General features: G+C 38.8%; 1 protein-coding gene across 10 annotated transcripts in view; it reads right to left on the bottom strand.

The window, feature by feature from the left end:
- The window catches only part of Sec3 (exocyst complex component Sec3), a 28,418-nt gene extending 5,607 nt beyond the window's left edge, over window positions 1-22,811 (bottom strand). Inside the window, exons 1-18 of one of the 10 annotated variants that reach the window (XM_069314464.1) lie at window positions 22,602-22,777; window positions 22,156-22,373; window positions 21,237-21,427; window positions 19,789-19,878; window positions 18,985-19,080; window positions 17,628-17,736; window positions 17,152-17,318; window positions 16,799-17,026; window positions 14,618-14,767; window positions 13,444-13,536; window positions 9,306-9,546; window positions 9,007-9,158; window positions 7,221-7,349; window positions 5,998-6,218; window positions 5,234-5,441; window positions 2,737-2,890; window positions 1,236-1,381; window positions 980-1,083 (exon numbers count right to left, since the gene is read on the bottom strand). In XM_069314464.1, coding sequence (XP_069170565.1) covers window positions 980-1,083; window positions 1,236-1,381; window positions 2,737-2,890; window positions 5,234-5,441; window positions 5,998-6,218; window positions 7,221-7,349; window positions 9,007-9,158; window positions 9,306-9,546; window positions 13,444-13,536; window positions 14,618-14,767; window positions 16,799-17,026; window positions 17,152-17,318; window positions 17,628-17,736; window positions 18,985-19,080; window positions 19,789-19,878; window positions 21,237-21,398 — 2,450 coding nt within the window. In that variant the 5' untranslated portion in view covers window positions 21,399-21,427; window positions 22,156-22,373; window positions 22,602-22,777. Of the gene's footprint in view, window positions 1-979; window positions 1,084-1,235; window positions 1,382-2,736; window positions 2,891-5,233; window positions 5,442-5,997; window positions 6,219-7,220; window positions 7,350-9,006; window positions 9,159-9,305; window positions 9,547-13,443; window positions 13,537-14,617; window positions 14,768-16,798; window positions 17,027-17,151; window positions 17,327-17,627; window positions 17,737-18,984; window positions 19,081-19,788; window positions 19,879-21,236; window positions 21,428-22,155; window positions 22,374-22,596 lie in introns of those variants that run through there. The other 9 variants (XM_069314466.1, XM_045752418.2, XM_045752415.2 and 6 more) reach the window with 9 other exon arrangements.
- Between the last annotated feature and the right edge of the window lie 719 nt (window positions 22,812-23,530).

Below are 23,530 nucleotides of genomic sequence, written 5' to 3'. Positions count from 1 at the left end.
GTGATGAGGGTTCGAACCTATGCTATGGACGCTCTAGTCACATTGCTCTAGTCGCTCTACCATGCACATTGATAATTCATGTTAATGTGATTTCCTCTGTGTAATAATAATAATAATAATAATAATAATAATAATAATAATAATAACAATAATATTTTATTTATAAAAAAATAAAATGGATCAGATTACAGTGGTTACTTAGTAGGTACAGTATTTGTAAATTTTATGAGGCCACTATTTATTGCAGGGTTTTGGTCATAATGTAACATGTGTGTATCGAGTTTTAAATTTTTGAGGTACTGCACTGTAATTGGACATAGCACACATTTTGCCTAAAATATATAATGGTATTCACTCACTTGATGTTGTTAAAATTACAGTGGCTCATAGTATGACTGCCCTACATATTCCTAAGGCCATGACTTAGGAATGTTTTGCAGGCTTTAGTAATCTAGGCTACGTTACTAACCCCATGGAAGGGAAGTGAGAGACTCGGGATGTTTTTTCAAGATGCAAGATAGTTACTGGAGGCCTGATCAAGCAAATACGAGTCCGCCTTGTATGCATGGGAGTTTCTAATCTTATGATATACTAACATAATCACATGTCGGCTGGCGCACCAGCACACCCCTTAATATGTCGACTGGTGCAGTACAAGGGTTAAGGTAGGAAACCCAGTGTTGGTGAGGCTGCCACCTGGTGGCAGTCAGAAGCAGTGGCCAACAGGGCCAACTGGAGGTAAGTGAGAGCACTATTTGTCGGTCCATGTCATGCTGCCCGAGCACCAGACTGATCCAACCGAGATGTTTAAGATCCCTGTTGTGCCATGCTAGACGGTCACCGTGCCTTGACTGTTATAACCTTGTCCATGAGGACCAGAAGGGATCTTACCATTGGAAGTATAAAGCATGAGAGCTAGGAAAACTGGGGTTCAAGATAAATTAGTTAATGTAGAGGTTTACTATATATTTTAACTCACTTGATAACTTTTCTTAGTTCTTGTTTACTGAATGCCAATTGATAGCCAACTTCTGACTCCTTAACTCCACTGGCAACCTTGGCTGTCACTCCATCAAAGAATAGCTGTAGGCAATGGAAATCATCAGTATATATATTTCACCAATCACTGATCACTCATAATTACCGGTACAGCAATTTAAATTAATTTAAAAAGCATTATTTCAAATGAAAGCTAACTGAGGCAAATATTGTAGGAACATTGCTCTCCAACATACATTGAGCTTCTCAAGAGGTCTGCCAAAATACTGTGTAACGTATGCAGCAAGTGCTTCTTGATAACGCTGCTTAGCTTCTCTCTTCTGTGTTTCCATCCCTGGAAGCTTGAGCTGGAACATCAGCTGGTGCAGTACATGATAGTTCTCTGGCAAAAAAATATATATATATTTTGAGAGGATACGTGTGGTTGTGAGTATGAAAGGCTTACGTATGTACTGGTTAATTTTGCATAACATTCTCTCATATTCGTGGTTTGCCCATGTAGCATAACATATTTAAATTTGCCTACCAGCACCTGGACAGGTAGAGGCAGAGTGTTGGAGACTTCACGACAGTCTTACTCAACCTCATTGAACCAAGTACCGAGTCAGGTACAGTATTCTCACTAGTACCACTGAGTATAACATGTGTGTCTGTTAATTACACCACTGAGATAATTATGTGTTAGGCATACAAAATTCAATACCCAAGTATCCTGACTGGAACTCCAGTAATCTTTTGTAATCACAGAAGTGAAAGTGAGCAGTATAGTGAATAAAGTCATCAGTGTTAAATTATGACAGGCTGCCCCTGGAGAGTGCCGAGTACTATTCAGTGACTAATACATGTCCCTGTGATTAATTTTGTATGATGCTTCATCGAGAAAGAGAAAACCCCAACCATGTGTGTAGAATTAAGTCTTAAACAAATAGATGCAATAATGAACCTGGTGGTGTCTATGAACCCTTCTCCCTCAAATCAAACTGCCAACTCCTTATAGCAACCTGAAATGTGCTAGCAAATATCTACAAAATTTATAAACCTGCCTGCTCTCTCTCTCTCTCGTTGCCAATATCTAGAGAGGAGACATAACCAATATCCAGCACAGTTAAGTGGATGTCCTGTCACAGGCAGTTTACCCCACAGTGAGAACTGACACTCCGGCAAGGGTGATACACTTCACCTGTGCAGGGTTGCTCCAAGTGCTTTTTTTACCATTCAATAACCTGTGCAGATGAGGAGTCACAATAACGTGGTTGAAATATGTTGACCAAATCACACACTAGAAAGTGAAGGGACGACGATGTTTCGGTCCGTCCTGGACCATTCTCAAGTCGATTGTGAATTCTCACAATCGACTTGAGAATGGTCCAGGACGGACCGAAACGTCGTCGTCCCTTCACTTTCTAGTGTGTGGTTTGGTCAACATTCAATAACCTGTCTGCCTTGTACTAATTGATGATGTTGTATACAGAGGTAGTCAGGGAAAAGAAAGATTGGACAAAAGCTATGTGTTGGGGGTTAAGACTGACATGCATACATTAGACTTTACAAAAACTTTAAAAGAACAGAATCTTGTGAATAATGAGGAACATCTGTGCCTTTACCTTTGATGCCATTTTCTACAATTTATAGTTTCATAAATCAACAAATGGACGAACAAGGTATAATAATTTCATATTCTTTAACTGCATTATTTGTGTATTTGATTTCACCTGCAGGAAGATATGATATACGCACCCATTTTTATCACTTCCGGTGGAGTTCTCTGATGCTCAATAGCAACCCTTGGAATATATTCAAACATTGCCAACACCAGTCGAATATACCACTTGTCTAAGTCTGCTCGACGATCACTCTTTTTAAAGACACTTTCTGCTGTTTTTGCAAATTCCTGAAAATATTACATTAAAATTTCAATGTCAAAAATCAAATGATTACAGTATTTATATCAAGAATATACATACACATGCACATGGATATAGAAATGTGAACTAATCATTTACAATATATACCAGATCCCTAGTTTGACTATAAAGATGTGGTATAGTTTTTGCACCTATTAATAAAAAATGAAACATCAAATTTGAAGATATTCCCTTATCTGGTGGGCCCCTTAGTAGCTCTTCACACCAGGACTCAGAGATCCATCCTTGCCTACCAGACATCAGGATCAGACACCAACTTGCTTTACAGAATGAATGGAGCTTGGGGATCAGAGATCAACCCAAAACTGAGGAAAGCTTGACAGAAAAGAAGTAAGGTACCCCCAGGGAAAATAAGGCAAATGATCATTGCTGTAGGGTAAATACCCTAATGGTGATGTGCCTGACCACCGCCAGATGGTGGCACAGGTCACTTAGACAGCACACCACCTCACTCATGAGCCCCTGTCCCCACCCACCTCTGAACCAAACCCCAAATCCCCATTGGAAAGAAGGGAATAGAGCAGAGACAGGAAGCTACTGAGGGCCAACCAGAAAAGTGCATTTTAATATTTGATTTCTAGGAGGCCCCTCATGTAGCTTCCTGGACTTAATCACGCCAGCAGAGAGGGCAGACTTTTCAGAACTGGAGAAGATGGACAAGGCTGACTCATGGAAGCAGCAAGCAGTAGCAGCATGTCTGATGCTGCTTCCTGAGGGAAGCAGCATCAGACATGCACAAATGCAAAGCCAAAACACATCCAGAGAAGCTGATGGACATCACAGGGCCATATAGCCAGGTTGATCTTGCAACTTTAATAGAAAATTTGTTTAACTTATCCTTGAAGGCTTCTACTGTTATTCAAGCAATATTTCTTATATTTGTTGGTAGGAGGTTGAGCTATGGACCATCGATATTTATCTATGTGTTCTCAAAACATGCTCATGGCACCCCAACATTTTATTAAATTTATTTTAATTTTCTACCATACCTCTCACTACAGTATGTTATAATTTCATTAGGACTTGACCTTCCAGTATTTACTATGTGTACACATAATGATATTGATACATGAATGTCTCCAGGATGAGGATTATGTATCTGCCAGGTCCCAAAGTCCTCATTTCTTGTTTCATAGGACTCCCTGTTTATTGATTTCAAGTTGAACTCAACAACCAACAATTGTAATTTTTCTCTATCTACTTTTACTATAATCTCTCTTATGATCATTATGAGGCCCTCTCGTTTGTCATCCAGCTCCTCCTTCGTCCATGTGTTGCTTGCTGGTGGACTGTAGCATTAATCATTGTCAGTTTAATATCCAGAATACAGATCTCCAGTGCCATTATGTCAACTTCTCATGAGTTGTCAATTATTAATTATTGTACCTCTAGGTGTTCTTTCAGCAGCGCACCACCATCTTCACAATTTCCTAATTTTTCTGTCACGTCTCCAAATTGAGTAGCCTCTCAGAAATACGACCATAATGATGACTCTGGCTTTTAGAGTTAAGCAAGGTTAGATTGTTTCCTTCAAGGAGTGCCGGACCATCCGGGCTGTGGTGGGTATGTGGGCCTGCGGGCCGCTCCGAGCAAAGCCTGGTGGACCAAACTCTCACAAGTCAAGTCTGGCTCCAGGCCGGGCTTGGGGAGTAGAAGAACTCCCAGAACCCCATCAACCAGGTAAGGTTCATGAGCACTTGAAGCTGCCCCAGGTACTTGTGGTTAACCCAGCCATTTACTAAGGTGCCGTGTAAGGTGCTAGGACTAAGGTGAGCCTTAGTCTACAGTGGTGCCAAACCACTATGAGCTCACTTAGCTCTATGATGATTAATTCAGCTTGACCATCGTGATTTCTAACCAGAAAGCAAAAAAAACAAGAGTCAGAAAGCAGAGGTGGATGAAATCCAGGAGGTTGGATGAAATTCTCTTTCTCATGTTTAATTCGTTCAATACTCATCACCCGGTACATGAAGGTACCCTTTGTCATACAACAGTAGTTACTTGTAGATAATCATCTACCATACTACCCTTGCATTGCCTATAGAAAGCAATTCCATAATTCAAAATTTAGCATTTTACTTTTACAGAGTATATAACAGTACACTGTATTTATATGGCTAGCTTTTTATCTTGTTCCATGACTTACATTTTATTTACATATATTGAAGATAAATGTTCTAAACAAAATATTTTAAGAAATATAAGCAAAGGTGTCACAAAATATCTATAATATTCATATCACAATCTAAAACAACAGGTGGTACAATAGTTCAAAATATAGATAAAACATATATGTAAACCTTTCTCACCTCAAAATTAGTAATAAAGGGAATGATGCCACACTTTTTCCTTGCAATACGACATTCCTGTATTGACTGAATTTGTGAATTCATGAAGCGGTCAAAGTTGCGTTTTGCTTGCACCAAACATGAACCAAATGTTGTACTCAAGAAAGAACCAGTATCCTCAGCAGTTAATACGTGCTCACTCAGACGCACATAGATGTACAGACAACAGCTGGAATAAAACTTTGTATCAAAATTCAAACACTTAACAGGAAGGAAGGAGGGAACTATCAGGGGGAAAGCGCCAAGCCATTACGACTATATAGCACTTGGAAGGGGTCAGGATAAGGATTTGGGATGGGACGGGAGGCAGGAATGGTGTTCAACCACTTGGACGGTCGGGGAATATATGTAGAAACCATCCTTAGCATTACTACCATTATCTTATATCCTACTTTAATGGGAAGGGAGGGCATCAATCAGGAGGAAACAGTTAAGCAATATTGGGAAACAATGATACTACAAAATTTTTAACAATAGCACAGTAAAACACAACAATTATTTTTTTGGATGAGGAAATTTGAATGAAGCGTGTAACAGGATAAATAGATATTTCTTAGTTTCTTTCCAACTTGTTGGGAGATGTAGTTTTTAATCACATCTGGAAGACCATTCAACAATTTGGGACCCTTGATTTGCATAGCATTTCTCACACTGGTTACCTCACTCTAGGAATATCAAAAAATATGTTTTTATCATTTACACATTACAAGTGAAATAAAACTTACTATGAATCAGCACGGTCATAAGTGTTAATGAATGAAGCAAGCTGTTGTTCAAGAGTGGTAAAAAGTGCTGCCATCATAGATCGCACTTCTCTGTTAAATGGCCGAGCATGTCCCGATCCTGGCGTTCCCGTTGCCCCGGTACCAGACGAGGTCCCTGCGGATCCACTGCTCTCTTCACTTCCACTAGACCCTGGGGTGCTTGCTACTGATGATGGTGCCCTCTGTGTGTCAGATACAAGGACATGTTCTGTATTTAGTTTTATATTCTATTGTTTAAACATAAAACCTGAAAAGAAATAATGAAAGAAAAATTCTAAATAAAACTAAAGAACTCTATTTTATTTTTTTACTGTGAAACATATACAGTACTGTACTATAGTTTAGCCTATAAAAAGAGTGCGGGTTGTTATCATAAAAATGACACCCGGGATACTGCAGTTATTATGATGTTGACTATAGTTATAGTTATTATCACCTGGCATTTATACAAATACTGTAAATGCAGCATGGTTATAATAGAACAAATCCATAAGGTCCGTGATGAGGGTTCGAACCTACATGTGGGATGTTCCCAGCTGTGCCTTAGTCAACTGTACCACGACATGGTTAAAAAGAATTGCAACCTGGAGTGCTACTGCCCTCACTAGGGTTCCGAAGCGTCTCCGAAGCCCAATCGGGGTTTCACACAATTCCCCCCATCCACCCGGGCTCTGTCAACCAAATGTTCTACCTCTACGCCCTTACTTCAATAAGGGTGTAGATAAGAACTACAAAATAAAAGGGGTACTGTAACCCGACAAAGGAAACCCTAATTATGGAGTACTGTACTGTTAAATAATTGTTTCAAAATGTTTATCTTCCTTCCTATAAAAATAAAATCTTTTGGTATTATAGAAGCTTGTTTTTATATCCCAAAAGTAGTCTATAATATACAAAGTCTATCATATTTTTAAAGAAAAAAACATCTGTGCATGCGTATTATTCACTTCTAAATAATGGTACGTAAAATAACATTTGCTATACCAGTACAGTACAGAGATTGTATTTAGTGCAGAAGTAAAACAATTTTGGTAATAAGCCAATCACAGAGGTAGAAACATAGGAGCAGGTGCTGCTCATTTTTTGTTCCCCCAGAAATTATGATATATTCTTTCATTGTAGTATTTGATCAGACACTGTCTTCATGATTTCAAAAGATAATGATAGAAATAACAAACACTGACTTCATTTCCAGCAGCATTCAAGTTGAAGAAGGCAATACAGAACTCCTGCTCAGCTAGACACACTGGCTGTAGCTCACTCAGCACACGCTCAAAGATTTCGTCAAATTTCTGTCGCTCTTGCATATCAAGCTGTGTAAACAGAAAACCTCAAATGTGTCAACTATGGTCTTTGTAAGAATATTACCTACCTGTAAAATTATAATCAATTCGTGCATTACTAATGCCAATTTTACATATTTGTACAAATCATTATTTAAATGTGAAAATAGACTAACGCTGATAAATAAAAAATAAAATGCTGAATATAATGTAATGGATCTGGTAGTGCATCGGTCTACATCCCCAGCTCACAACCAAGAAACCTGGGTATGATTCCCATGCAGGACACTGATTGGGCACATTTCTCTTCTTCTGATGCCACTGTTCAGTAAAACGTACCCAGGAATTAGGAAACTGTAGGGCACTACATCCTAGGAAAAGTTATCAGTAGTTATTGGGTAAGAGGGGACAGGTCTCAATAAACCTAATGGGGGTTTCCTGTCCCTGACTATGGGAAAGGTTAACCATAATAAATACCCTTCTTGGGGCAGCCCTCAGTAGCATCCTAGTATATTAGACTATTGTACTACAAACAGCATTGTAAAGGTAAACATGGTGAACTGAAGAGGTGAAGTGAACCACACACACATGATAGGTACCCAGCCACCTACCAGTATCTGATGTAGCACAAGTAACCCAGAGCGAGTCACCTTAAGTGATGCCAGGCACCAAAATCACGATTTGGCACCAGAATTCAAGGGCCTGAATATTTGAGCAAGATGTGGTAGAAAAGAAATATGTAAGAGCAGCAAATTTTCATGAATATGAGGGTGAGCATTAGGTTGAGCTATGAGAGCAGGGCCTTGGAACAAAGAATGAAGGCAGATTAACTTAATAGGGCAGTAGAACAAGAGGCACCACTGTAAGCTGGAAATACTGGCACAAAGTAGCCGCAGGATAGAGGATATGATATATACCCAAATAGGACAAAGATGGAGTGAAGAGAGGACCTAAACTGAATGCAGGCAACTCATTTACTGTCAAGAATGAAGGAGGAGATTACATTTACACATATCTGTCACTGGGACTGAAGGAAAAACCTATCAGCCACTGAAGAACTTGAAGCTCAGCCAACCCAATTACTACTGGTCAATGTGACATAAAAATAAATAGTCTTCATAGTGATATTTTCCAGAAATACCACAGTGAAATAAAATTAAATAAAATACTATGTTTAACAATCAACAAGGCTCCAAACAAGATGGAAGAATGAGGGTGGAAAACGGAAGTTCAAAATTAATAAATAAAACAGGCGGCAGATCGAGTCCAAGTCCAAGGAAGAGAGAGGGTTGGAGGAGGCAGAGCAATACAATGTTTGTTATATTGTGTTTGAGCATGTGATGTGCTCAGGATCATCTATTTAAAGAATGATATGAGCATTGCCTTTCATGACAGAACCAGAGATCATACAGGAAGAGATGATAGGGGTGACAGTATCAATCTGGACCTAAATAAGGCATTTGACATAACCCCACACACACAGATGGACACTATAGTAAAGAGAATGTTTTGCACTCTTATCTCTACAAAACTTTTTTGTTTAAACTTTAACCTAGGGTAGCTGCGTGAAAATATAGCACCAGACTGAGGCTTAACGAATCAGCAAGAAATACGGAGGATTGAGATAAAGTATAAAAACAATTTCTTGGAAAAATTGTAAAAATTTCCTAACAGAAAGCATAATTACCTCTGAGCCCCACTGATCACGATCAACACCCAGTAGTGCCCCAGTGTTAGTGCGTGTTCCCAGGGTTTGTGCTCCATGCTTGATTTGGGAGGTGAGCTTTCCTGCTACACCTGCCATGCTAGCAATATCCTGACTTGATCCACTTCCACGTACTGCAAACAAATAAGAGAGCGCTAAATTAAAGTACCAGCTAGGATGATAACAGAAACATCCCTTATGAAATAATTATATATATTATCAGTTTGTCAATGTAATAATAGTTTAATGCTTTAACTGGCACTTCAGTAAACTTTACTCACACCTCCTACCACCAGATATGCGTTGTCTTGCCTCTTCAAAGAAAAGTCTGATATCGCGTTCATAAAGCTTGCTGATGGAAGTGGCGTAAGTTTTATTGAGATGTTGATAGGCCCGATGGTCAAGAGCTCGAACCCAATGCATAAGTGGCATGTATGGACGCAGCTCAGTATGGATACTTCCGTGGCGAGGCAGCGTAAGTTGCTCAGCATGCAGGCTCAGTGTTTCTCCAGGGTCATTACCCTTAAAAACAAAATTTCTGTACTGTATCTGTTGTCTACAATAAAGTACAGTATAGTGACTCCTACTTGAATGGAACCTGGTCTACCAAAAATCTGGATATTCAGTAAGATTGCTGTGATCAATTGCAGCAAAAATAACAAAGCTCTTGGTGAAGTTATCTAGGCCATTTGCTGTACCAAATTTAGTGTCCAAAGATTTAGAAGAATACAAATTTACAAATTACTAAAAAATGACTTTTCCTTTAAATTGATTTTGGTACATAAAGACACATAGGTATTTTCTATCATTTGATTTATAAAACTCCAGCATTGAACGTAATGAAATGCTCTTTACTAGGTGCCCTCAGTAGCTTCCCAGTGTTGTGGCTCTGGTACCACTGATAACCACAAAACTTGTTTACTGCTACGGAACACCGGGACCAGAACTGGGTGTGCTTTTACAAGAGCAGCAGGGGGGATCTAAGATCAACCTCATAATCAAGTAAAACAACCCAGAAAGTATGAGTGAAGCAAAGCAAGCTATATATCTTGGGGAGCTACCGAGGCTTCCCAGATAAGAGAATATCAATACATTCAATGTTTGACTTCTCACCTGGCACTCAGTAGCTAACCACAGCATTTCTTGCAACGATGCCCCCAGAGAAGAAAACTGGTTTTAAGCAAAGAAGGACACAAAAATGGAGGGCTGGCCAGTGGGTTGAGAAGGGCAGAAATTCAGGGCACGGGTAAAAAAAAAAAAAACTTGGCACCTGGAAGGGTGCCCCACTGCCACACAGGCCTGGTGAGGACGAGGAATATCCAAACAGTACCGTGCAGACAACACACTGTAACACCAGTAAACTTGAGCCTAATTATTATCTGTAGACATATTAGAAAAGAAAACAGTAATAGCATACCTGAGCACATGTTGTTGTTGTTGTTTTACATTTAGCTACTAAGAATGAAATGTCCATGTAGCACAGGCTATGGTGAGCCCGTAATTGAGTTCGGTTATTAACATAACCTTGTTACTGTGATATTTGGGTCAAAGTTTTCAATGGAGGTGGGAATTCCTCCTTTTTCCCAGTTTTTTGTTTCGCATCTGTTTTAGTGCACTGGTTTTAGTCTTGTTTTAATAACATTATCTTGGTGGCATATGTAGATGCAGAATACTCACTAGTGAGTCCCATTCCTCAACGACTTTTCTAATCATTGTAGTCGCTGTGGGATGTGTATCTAATGCAGCTGCTGTTGTTGAATTAATGTTGAGTTTGATGCGCAGGCCTTCAGTAGCTTCATATTCCAGTAAGTAGTCCAATAGTGGCGCCTCTGCTTCTGTTACACAGATATGACACTCTTTAACTATTGGGTTTATTACCTCCCAGCAGCATTTGTAACCAAGTCTGAGTCTGTGTATGGCTACTGCAATGTCTCTGGATATCTTTTTGTAAAGCTTGAAAGAGTAGTACTCAGTGGCTTGCTCGTACCATATCGAAGTGGATCTTCTTTTCGCTACTTTGGCTCTGTGGCGACTTTTGATAGTTGGGTGTATTTTCTTCTTGATTTGCTCCTTAATCTGTGAAAAACTTTGAAGTATTTGAACCTGTACAACAGGTAGAGCAGTGGCAGTTTTTGCTAGTGAGTCTGCCTTTTTATTACCATCTATGCCAATGTGACTTGGTATCCAATTTAGGGTGAATGACAGTCCTAGATTATGAGCTTCTTTTCCTATATGTTGGATTTCTGTGAAGAGTTGTATACTGTCTCTGTGCCGACTGAATAGCAATGCCTGGAGCAAAGATTTAGAGTCGGTAAGGATGATGACATCATGTAAATTATTCTCAATTGTATAGTTTATGGCCTCTTTCAAGGCATATAATTCTGTTTGCAATGTTGAGCACCCACTATTTATGCTCCAGTAAGCTTCATGGTAGTTAGTGTAAACTGCTGCCCCAGCAGAACCTCTTTCTTGATCAACTGATCAGTCTGTGAAGATGTAAGTCATTGTAAGTCTTGAGATGGTTTCCATTTGTTGTTCTATGACCGCTTTGAGCCTCTGCGAGTCACAAGCTGATTTTTAAACTGGTAATCCTTCAATGATTATCTTTAGACTCGATTCTTCCCATGGAGGAGGCTGCCGAAAGTGTTGATATGGCCTATCTTCCTCTTTGTTTTTAATGGTCCATTTCATGTCCACTTTCTCTAGAATCTTGACCAGATTATCCATCCATGAGCTTGTTCTATATTGAAGGTTTCTCTGAAGCAATCTGTGTATGCTATCATTGATTGACAGTCTGGCGGTGGTTCCAACAAGTTTTGCTGTTATGGTGGCTATCCTTTGTTTGATCCTGTTTTCTAATGCTGGTAAGTTGGTTTCCATTCTTAGATTCTCTTGACGCATCCATATAGGTGCTCCCAGCATTGTTCTGAGAGCATCCTTTTGAGACACTTCCAGTTTCTCCCATTGGTTATCACTGAGGGATGTAAGAGCAGGAGCAGCATAGTCAATGAGTGACCTAACTGCTTGAACGAAGTACATTTTGAGTACTGGTAGAGATGCACCATTTCTAAGACTTGTCAGGGAGCACAAAGCTTGAGTTTCTGGCTTTACAAAGTTGTCGAAGATATTCAATTTCTTGAGTGAATTTCAACTGGCTGTCTATTACGACTCCTAGGTATTGAAACGAGGTAACCAATTCAATTTCATGTCCTTGTATTGCGAGTATGATGTCTTGAGTTCTCATTTTAACGGCCATTGCTTTAGTTTTATTGCTGTTTATTTTCACTGCTATGCATTCCACTTCCCTGCTGATAATATCTAGGCATTGTTGTGCATGGTTCCTGGCACCTTTGCCATTGATGATGACCACAAAGTCGTCTGCAAAGTTTAGCAGTTTGGCTTTTGGTAACTTGAGCTTCATGAATTGTTCCATGTGACAGTTGAAGAGGAAGGGGCTTAGTATTCCTCCCTGCGGAGTTTCATTTTCCAGCCTCTTTGAGGTGACCTTAAGCACATCATATGTATGTAGATATACATCAGGCTAGCCGAGATGACCCACTAGCCCAGTAACCCAAGAAAACCAGGCCTTGGAACAAGATGCAAAATAAACAGGATTAACAAAAAGAGCAAAAAGCCTGAGATGTGTGATTAATACATTAATAATGCTGCACCGTGGCCAAAAGACAGAGCATAATGCAACACCAAATGACCCCTACTAAAAACCGAGGACTTATTCTTGGCCAAAAAGAACAAAGGCTGGAGATAGAGGAAGATTTCCAGGACAAAATGAACAATACATCTCATTTTCCTCAAAATATGACCCGCCAAATTATTTAACAACCAAGTACCCCATTCACTGCTGGGTGAACAGAGGCGTACAGTTAAGGATGAGCGCCAAGTCAATCCTCTCTGGCCAGAATACGAACCCATGCCAAAGTGCTCGCAAAGTACCAGGCAAGTGTTTTACCACTGCACCACAGGGATTGGCACAGTGGTTGTTTTGCTTCATCTATGGGTCAGCTTTATTTGGTTCAGAGGTTGATCTTAGATCACCTCCGCTTCTCTCACCTCTATGAGCACCCGGGGTTCTGGTCCTTGTGTTCAGTGGTAGGTCAGTGCAAGTCCAGAGGCCTGATAGTTTTGTGGTTGTCTCTATGGTACCAGAACCATAACACTGATAAGCAACTGAGGGCCAGCCCAGGAGTTTAGTATAAAATGGCAAAATTCACAAGGAACTATTCTTCTTTTGTCAACGATGATTCAAATGAGAGTCCACTCTAAAGGGCCTGTACTTAGATTTCAATAATATTCTTTAGCAAATGAATCATGACTAATTTCAATTGAATAGGTGACAATTCCTGGGGTTAAAAACTGCATTTTACATCAGAAATATTTTAATATAATGTAAGATTAACTTACCAAGTGAATGAAGAGATTATTGAGATGCCTTGAAACTATCTGACTAAATCTGATCCTTAGTTTGTCAAATCTCTTCTTTTCATCTTGGACCGCCTGAAAACAAAGTTTTGATTACTGTAACATAATTTTGCAGTCTTTTGCAGAGCCTCAAACTTAATAAAAATATAAAAAAAATATTCTGCATCTTATTTGTGAATATTAGCTCAGAACTTTATCTCCTTCTATTCCTATCTACTTGGATCACTCAACCAGCTGGTTGAATTTTCATTCTATAGAAAATACTTTAATTACATAAATGACGGCATAATATAAATTTGCAATGACGACAGTAATAAAAAAAAAAAAAACAGCGTTGAGTGTAATGAAATGTCATTTTCTGGGCTAGTCCTGGAGGCTCCTCGGAGCTATCCAGGCTGAATGGATATGTATAACTTTCAGTCACCAAGTCAATGTGCTTGAATTTCTTGCCTAGCGGGGATGAGCCAGAACCTGGCCCTAATCAGAGAGGCACGAGGAGCAATGGCCTATAGAAACCCCCTGTGGTTGGGAGCATTCTATGTCTGCCATCGACTGGGGCAAGCACTCAGAAAGGTAGGCGCCCCAAAACAAACCCACTATGCTGGTGAAAATATTGCTACCAAAAGCCGAATGAGTGGACAGAACTCCCCAAACAAAATTAGTAAACTAGTATGACGTCATCACATCACCGCGCAGCCATCTACACACCTCCCCCTTCCCCAGGAGGGGGAAGGGGGAGCCCCAGAGCCTCAGACCCTAGCGCCGGCGACCCAACTTACAGTTCTTAGGCTGGATGTCAAAATACGCGAAAAACACTGCTGACTGGAGGGAGGGAGAGATGCCGGGGAGCCTCCGGGACTCACCCAGAAAATGGCGTTTTATTACATTCAACGCTGGTTTTCTGGGAGGAGCCCCTTCGGCTCCCGAGAGCTACCTCACCAAAGATAAGGAAAAGAGAAAGAACTTCAAGCACATTGACTGATGCCAGAAAGTTATACATATCCATTCAGCCTGGATAGCTCCAGGGAACCGATGGGGCTCCCCTCAGAAATTAAATCATAATGGAATACAGAGGTAAAGTTATAGCACTAATATTTCAATTTTTCTATATCCGATAGGATTAAATCAGATTGAATGTGTAAACAAATTACCGTACCTGTAATTGTGAAAGATGTGGAGAAATTGGAGCACTGATGACAGTTTGCAATGCTGCTGCTGCTTGAATTGCTTGTGGAAGACTGCCAGCCTTATTGAGGTCTGGCTCATACAGATCTTTCACATAGCTTCTTGGTAACTCTAATTGATTCTGCAAAAATTGACACTCAGATTATTCTATAAAGAAATGATAAAACAAAACAAGATAAATAAAATAAATGACTGAGATATATAATTAAGTTTAATGCATCTAACAGCCTGGTTTACCAGACCATCAATCAGGGGCCTGGTCAGAAATTGAGTCATGGGGACATTATTAACCAGAACCATTACAAGGTATTCAGAAAGTAGCAAAGCAATCACATCAGAATACTGCAGCAGCTACTTCCATGTACAAATGAGTTACAGGTACAGTACTACAAACGACGTCTGCACATATACCAAGATCGTTCAGTTTCCCATCAACCAATCAACAAGCATCATTGGTCTAAATTGAGTCTTGGGGGAAGACCAGGATATAACTGATGAGATGAGGAGTTTTGAATTACTATAATAGAAATACCAGCAGTAACCAACTGCCCTGCAAACACACAACATAACTGTCCCTATTTTCCACTTGTTACAACTTGTCATAAAGTTGTTACATCTTGCTATAACGTTTTTATGACATTAAAATGCTGTTACAATTTGCTATATTGGTTGTTACAACTTGTTAGGTTGTGCTAAAAAATTTCAAACGTTGTAGCAACTTCGTAGTTTCGTGGTGTGTTAGGCAGGTAGCTGGACTAGATAGTAGGTAGGGCAAGAGTGGGGTACCATGAAGATAGTGGAAGGGGTCATTTATAACATACTAGATACAGAAAGGTCAAGGGAAAATTATGGTAAATGCAACAGAGTATGCCTGTAGATATTCAACACGGGCAAGAGCAAAGATCTAAATACTAGTACTCAGGAAATACAAGGAAATAGACTAGGCAGCAAAACGTGTGGACACAGTGAACAAATACATCTTGAGGCAACATATCATGGAAATGACAAGAGAAAGAGAAGAGAATCCATCAGCTACACTAACCTGGGATTTATGCATAATAAGGTAGAGATATCAATTTTAGAATATGAGAGACCTCTAGTCAACAATTACTGCAATTGAAAGAGGAAGTTGGACCAGAAAATAGGTTGAGGATTGTAAGAAAACACTGACACGGGGACTACAGGAGGATTAACGTCTGTCTACAAGATGCTCAATGTGCAAAAGCCACAAAGCAGTTCATCCCATACATAAAGTAAGTAGAAAAAAGAGTAAGTAGTACTGCCCGAAACGCTTTGCGTAATAGTGGCTTTAGGCATTGTATGTACTAGCTCTATCTATAAAGCCAACAAACTTTGTAAAATCTCTTTATGTATGTACCTTTACCTAAATAAAAATTATTATTATTATTATTATTATTATTATTATTATTATAAAAAGTGAAAGTGAAACCCCTAGTTTAACAGACAGTGCAAGGAGAAAGCGGCCAAATGCACATTGAAAAATTTCAGGAACTGGGAACAGGCACAAATAGAAACACACTAAAGAGGGCTAATAATGAGTACACCAGAATTAGGAGGGCAGCAGCGCAGCAGTTTGAAAATGACAACTAAAGAAAAGTACTACGAAGTCTTCAAATTGGAACAAGACTGGAGATCAAGGCGATAAGACAACAAAAAGCCAGAAGAAACACTACATTTAAATGTATGATCATTAAAAATTGATCGTTAAAATTGAAAATTGATTCATTTTCATATGCTCGTTGAAGCAATGTTCCCTACATCTACTAGCTATGTTTCTCAGTGCAAGCCAGTGGCAACTACTGCATGCATGTGATACACCTATGCCAGATGTTTATCTAGTCTTGGCCCATGGACAGACGCTAGGAATGTTAGGCCATTCAACACTAATTCAATCGTGTAATTATCAAATGGTACCGGTGCTCCTAACAGTGTCATTAAAATATAAAAGCATTTATAACGGTGGGAAGAAGTGATCTATTAAACCTCCCATCTTTATTAACGGGGTTTCCCGGGAGAACAAGACAAATATTAATAATAGATATTATGTTATTAAAAAGGTTAAAAGAAGCTCTTTACATGGAATTCAATCCACAAATTGCACAACATTGAAATTATCAATAAATAAACTTACTATCAATCTGTCCAGTTCCTCCAATAACTTGGAATTATTTGTATTTGTCTGCTCAATCGAAGTATTCTTGTCTGCCATCTTTTCAATGGAATCTTTTACATGAAGCAATATCTCATCATACGAATCAAGACGACATTCAATTGTTTCAGCTTCTGTATATGCAGCATCAATCATCTTCATTAAAGCCTCAACTTGAGCTTCTGAAGCCATCATACTGTGAATATTGGCCTGAAAATATGTTACAAATATTATACATCTTTTGTATATAATATTGTACATTAATACACAATGAAACATATTTTCATCTAGACATTAAGTTAAAATGGATAACTCTGGGATTTGTTTTTACTTACACCATCAAGAACAGAGAGGTCACGTGACAGTTGTTCTGCAAAGGCCTCTGCGTTACTGACCGCAGAGTCACACTGTTCCATGAGCCTTTCCAAGTCCATCTGTTCCTTCTCCGACAGAGCTCGATAATCCCCATCATCCTCAAAAACAGCATCCACATGATCAAGAGCTGAAATACTGTATGCTGTTTAATGCTATAATTGCAAATGCACTACAGTGCATTTAATTTTTATATAATTCTCATAAAAAGTTGTTGTTTTAATTGTAGGCTATTAAAAGGGGTCTCCCCAAGCTGTAATACCGTAGGATATAAAAATAAGGCCTCTTAACTTCTTACTCCATGAAAGGGGAAGCTGTCTACTGTACTGTACTGTAATGATAATGCATGAATAAAATTTGTCTTATGTATAATTATTCAACAAATGCCAAGGAATCAAAAATTTTGAGAAAAACAATGTGTAGTTGGTAACCAGCTTACCTGAAGTATTAACATCCCCACTCTCTGCAAGATTAACATTCTCTTCAATAAGTTCTGTTGGAATATTTATGAATTGGGGCTTCTGCTTTGGCAAGTACCGGCAACACAACTGCAACAATAAATAAGAGTTTTAACATGTATTCTACTAAGATATATAATTAATAAAAAACACACACACATATTTATGCTGTTTGAGAAGGTGGTGGAGGCCAAAACCGTCAGTAGCTTCAAAGCGTTATATGACAAAGAGTGCTGGGTAGACGGGACACCACGAGCATAGCTCTCATCCTGTAACTACACTTAGGTAATTACACACGTACACACACAACTATATTCTACCTACTTCAAGACCCGAAACCAACATAGAAGCAGCAAGAGAAAATATGGGCCAATAGGCCTTCTGTAGTTACTGTCAATCTTATGTTCTTATATGCAATATATACCCATTGATTTGTTTTCTGGTTTTTGTCACCTCACCCAAAAACATTTGTGTCATATCACCTCACCCAAAACGAATATAAGCATGAAATGATATGTGTAAACGTGTCTTTGAAAATGTGAGAAGCCCTTGCAAAATGCTTTTAGGCATCAGACCATAAATAAAATGTGAGAAAATGAACTGTGGAGATTTAATTTTTCAATTATCCCCAACAGTGAAGAAAAAGATAAGAAATATTGAGAAGATTCGTGTTAGAATCATTAGAGCATATGAGGAAATAGGGAGCGAGTATGAATAATACAAGAGATGTGGTAAGGAATAAGGAAGGTTTAACATTTGTCTTAAATGACAACTTAAGGAAAGAACCTTACGCCTTTTTGTATGTAAGGAGTAAGGTCCTACTGTAAATATATTGCTGGAGGAAGAGGAGGAGAAGTAGGTACAGAATGCTATATTTTGTCTTTTTACCAAACACTTAAATTGTTCAGCCATTTTAAACATTAAGTCCTGGTAAAAAAAACAGGCTAGTTAAATAAATTTATCAAATGCCATAAAGAAGATATTTAACCAATTGTCTTATCTAATATACAAGATAAGACAAACGATTTTCAGGTTTAGTAAGACATGTCTTACTAAACCTAGAAATGAAGACAAAATTAAGAGAGGTTGACACATGGGCAGGCAATAAGTCACAATAACATGGCTGAAATATGTTGACCAATTCGCACACTTGAAAATGAAGGGACGACGACGTTATTGTACGTCCTGGACCATTCTCAAGTTGATTGTGACTTGATCCTGGACCATTCACAATCGACTTGAGAATGGTCCAGGACGGACTGAAACGTCGTCGTCACTTCCTTTTCTAGTGAGTGGATTGGTTGACACATGGCACTGTAAAGTATATGATCAACTCACTTTCCACAGAACTTGGATAAAAGCATGTTTATCTGGGGTGCTGTTAGCTACCCACTTGTAAACCCGATCAAATGTTAGGTCAAGGTCTGCTGTGTCCTGAAAATATAGAACATTCAAATGAATATAATATATTAGAAGGCAAAAGAAATTGCATATATTCAGAGTGATGCCTATCTATTCAAGACACCTTCTACTCTAAGTCGTATCAGAGGAAACTAATACTATATCTCCATGTACATCTACACTCAAATAATTTATCAATAGCATTAATACAGCTGTTCATAGATTACAATAATTGTAAAGCCTTCCCAAAATGCAGCTCATCCCTGTTCACTGTTCCTTTCCTGTGTTTTGCACATTCAGGCAATTACAGCGCCCATTGATTCCACCATCACAATGGGTACTGCAACATATTTTATTGCAAGAAATGTCATCTTCAAATTAAATTAATGTTTTTTGTGCAAACATAAAAGATACAGTATTTATTTATGAATTACAAAACAAATCAGGGTATTCATGAAATTTAACCTCCATTGCTTGAGACACATTAACATGAATGCCTGCCGAAATGCTTTGCGTAATAGTGGCTTTAGGCATTGTATGTACTAGCTCTATCTATAAGTTCACCAATCTTTGTAAAAAAATTTCTTGTATGTATGTACCTTACCTAAATAAACATTTATTTATTTTATTTTTATTGAATGAGCAAGACAATGTGCGCCGGCCAGAGGCATAGGGCTTGTGCATTAATATCCCTCAACAATATTTTTTTGTTTATATAGTAGATATGATGACCACTTGTACCTTGTTTTCGTCTCTTCCGTCAACAACTTGCAGCTCTCTTAGTGGCCAGGAGTTTTTTTTCTTATAGACATCTTTATCTGTTTTCTTCACCTGAGTAAGAAATAAAATACTATGCTTAAAAATATATACTGTACAAACTAAGAAATCACTTTAGCACTTTGTATAGGTCTATAATACTCTCAATTAAGTACAAGTTCATTGCATTAAGTATTATATACTGTTACGTGAATCCCCTGCACAGCAGTGGAACTGCCTTTTCCCTTCACCTTCAATGCCTCTGCACTGGAAGTCTACATCTACATTAGCCCAGATGAGTCCTCAGTCCTGCCACCTCTCCATACCCCCCGGGGCCTGGCACGGCTTGGTACAGCTCAGAGGCAAGTTGGGTGCCTCTACTAACCAGTAGTTTGCCCCCACAAACAAGCAGTTAGCTGCCTTCAACTGACAGTGGTACAGCTCAACACAAAGGCACCACCAGCCACAATGAGCAGTTTGCTAGTTGACCAGATGTCCACCTCGTGTTGACACTGGATGAGTCATCACCGCCGTACTATATAAAGGGCGCTGCCTCCCTGGAGAGTCAGTCTCTCCCTTAGTGCTCTAGGATCATCTTCGTGTCTCTCACCCGTCGTCCGCCATCAGCCAACGTCGTGTGATTGATGCCATGGTGGTATGGTAGCTGTCTTCAGTACACCAGTATATCTTTATGCTTTTATTCATTGCTTATAGTTTATTTTTGCATTTAAGGTCATATTAACTTGTTCACCTTTGCATTACATGAGAGCCAAGTATTTTCAGGGGCATTTATGTTCATTAATATTTCAGTAAATTTTTAAATTATTTATTTGATGATTTTCATTTGTTTCCACCTGCGACTTACACACTGCAAGACCAATATGTAGCAGCATTTTTTTTTATTTGTGTGAGGGAGAGCCATACCATCTTGGTTCAGTATAGCTGTGATACCACAACCCGTCACAATACAAATACAGTAATTTATATACTGTACTACAGTTCTGTATTTTTTTTATTTTGGCTATATATTTCTAAAGTTGCTCACACCATGTGTGCTAATCTTTATAGGCATCTCAAATTCAATGCCGCATATACCTTTTGGGGGTGCTCACCTAAGAAACACATAATATAGGCAACAGAGAGGCTCTTTGGTTAAAACACGACAGAAGCAGTTTAGATCATAGAAAGAAAGGTCACTGGGGGTGGGGGGTGGGGAGAGAGAGAGGCCAATGTAAATGCAGAAAAAGAAGTAAAATAGTATATTGGATAGTCATACTGATCAATAGTAAAATATGTTGAGCAACATACTTTAAATGTGTTGAGGTACTGTTTGAAAATCATTTAGTTTTATAGCAAGCTTTATACAAGCTATACATAGTTTTATAACAAGCTTATACTGTACAAGCAAAATATAGTTTTATAGCAAGGTTTACCTGATGAATTGTAGCATACACAGGCTTTTCCTTGTTTATTGTGGCACATAAAAAGCTTGTCTTTTTCTTTTTGCCAGGCTTTGTCACATATAATACACCAATAAGACGCTCCTCTGTCGGCTCAAATACATCTCGTTGAAGACTATGGCGAATGGTTGCCATACCCTATACAGTATATGCCAATGTGATTTCTGCAAATAAAATATTGGGTTAGGCAAAATTAAGAAACTCACAATCAGGAATCCCAGGCTCGAATCCTGGGTTGGACAAAAATGGTTGGGCACGTTTCCTATCACTTTCCTGTTCACTTAGCAGTAAATAAGTACTGTACCCCACGACTTAACCAACTATTGTTGGGTTGCACTCTGGGAAAGGTCAACTATTTAGCCTTAGGGGGACCTCGATATAAGCCTAACATACATACATATATATATATGAACAGGTTACCTGTCCCCGACAAAATGAATTCATTTCTAACAAATTTTGTTATAACAATTTATTTTAATCATGCCACTTTTTTATCATACATCTGAAGAATAACAATGGGGTCTGGCTGATACAGTATCTACAAAGGTGATAAAATAAACATAGAATTATTTTATCTTCAGCAAGAACTGAAATTTAAATTTACCTAGTTTAACCCTAACATGAAACAAGTGCAAATGGGTTCGTTCTCGACTCACAATTTAAAATCCTGGGTTCAAATCCCAGGTGAGACAAAAATAGTCAGGGATGTTTAATTTTCATATAATTCTTTCCAGATTGGTTCTTTTTAAAATGACAATCTATTGTATTAGGAACATGAATTACTGACTTAGTTATATTAGGATCGGATAGGTTAGGTTAAGTAGGTTCAGATATGTTAGATAGGTTCGGTTATGTAGCTTTGGAGAGGTTAGGTTAGGTAGTTCGGATTTACTTATAATATTGTACAAGGTGACTGGTGCCATGTGCTTGTTACTCGTCACTGGTGCCTGACGGGTGAGGGGACATCTCTCGGGGTTCGTAGTCCTAAGGGTCCGGGTTTGATCCCCAGTGGAGGCGGAAACAAATGGGCAGTGTCTTTCACCCTGATGCCCCCTGTTACCTAGCAGTCAATAGGTACCTTGGAGTTAGACAGCTGCTACGGGCTGCTTCCTGGGGATATGTGTGTGTGTGAAAATTAGGATTAAGGACTTGCCCAAAATGCTATGCGTGCTAGTGGCTGTACAAGAATGTAAGAACTCTTGTATATATATATAAATAAATAAATAAAATAAATGTCATTCTTTCCAAAATCCCAGACGGTTGAACCACTCCCAGGCCTCCTAATGTAATTATAGTTGTATGACTCCCCAAAAAAACATCATCTTTCCAATACTTTACAACTCTGAGAAGTATAGTGAAGGAGGCTATACTCCATACACAGCTTCAAGCGAAGAACTCGCGAACCTGTAAACCCAGGTAAAGGAAGGTAAAGAGGCGGGACCCAAGAGATGACTCCCAACCCCAGCAGCAGCAGCAGGTGTGTGGGTGTTGTCACCGCCAGTGTTGACAAGTGTGTGTGTTGGGCGCTTAGAGTCCCAGACCGCAGACGACGCCATTCAATAATAATAATAATAATAATTATAGAATAATAACCCTCACTTGTGTATTCGTAACATTAATAATTTTGTAACTAGCTTCAAAAGATTGTTATTTGCTTAGCTAAACGAACTAGAGGGTTCAGTTCCTGAACCGATTATGTGCCTCTGTAATCCTTTACACCACCGCCCATGGGATGGGTATGGGGTGCATAATAAAGAAAGAAATTGAATTGAATTGTGTGTATTTGTGAAATTTATGTAAAGAACATGATTTTTTTTTACATAAACTGCACAAATACACAAGTGTGGGTTTATATCCTATGTTATTAATTCTGTGAGAAGATATTATCATTAATAATATTTTGTTAATTATTATAATAAACACACATTATGGCCTCTCGTTGTCTTTACACGCCTCACACCACCATCCTGACACTCATTAATATATTATAAAGTCCCAAGCCAGATACTGCAGCTAATTAATACCTAATTTGAGACAAACCCACTGTTTTGGTTACAATGAAAATATCCTTCATTATATAAAAAGGAGAGATTTTTGTTAGTCTAAATAACGCAAGGCGGATGAAGGATTTATAGGATTAATGCCTCGGTTTCCGTGTAATCCACATTCTGCTAAACTTATATATATTAATTTATACGGCAATTAGTTGTCACTGGGCGGAGGCGGACCCTGCCTCCTAAGGAAGTAGATCTTTGGTCATTTCGTAC

Source organism: Procambarus clarkii, chromosome 79, assembly GCF_040958095.1.
Source record: "Procambarus clarkii isolate CNS0578487 chromosome 79, FALCON_Pclarkii_2.0, whole genome shotgun sequence".
Classification (NCBI taxonomy): domain Eukaryota; kingdom Metazoa; phylum Arthropoda; class Malacostraca; order Decapoda; family Cambaridae; genus Procambarus; species Procambarus clarkii.
This window is presented reverse-complemented; position numbering and strand designations above follow the sequence as displayed.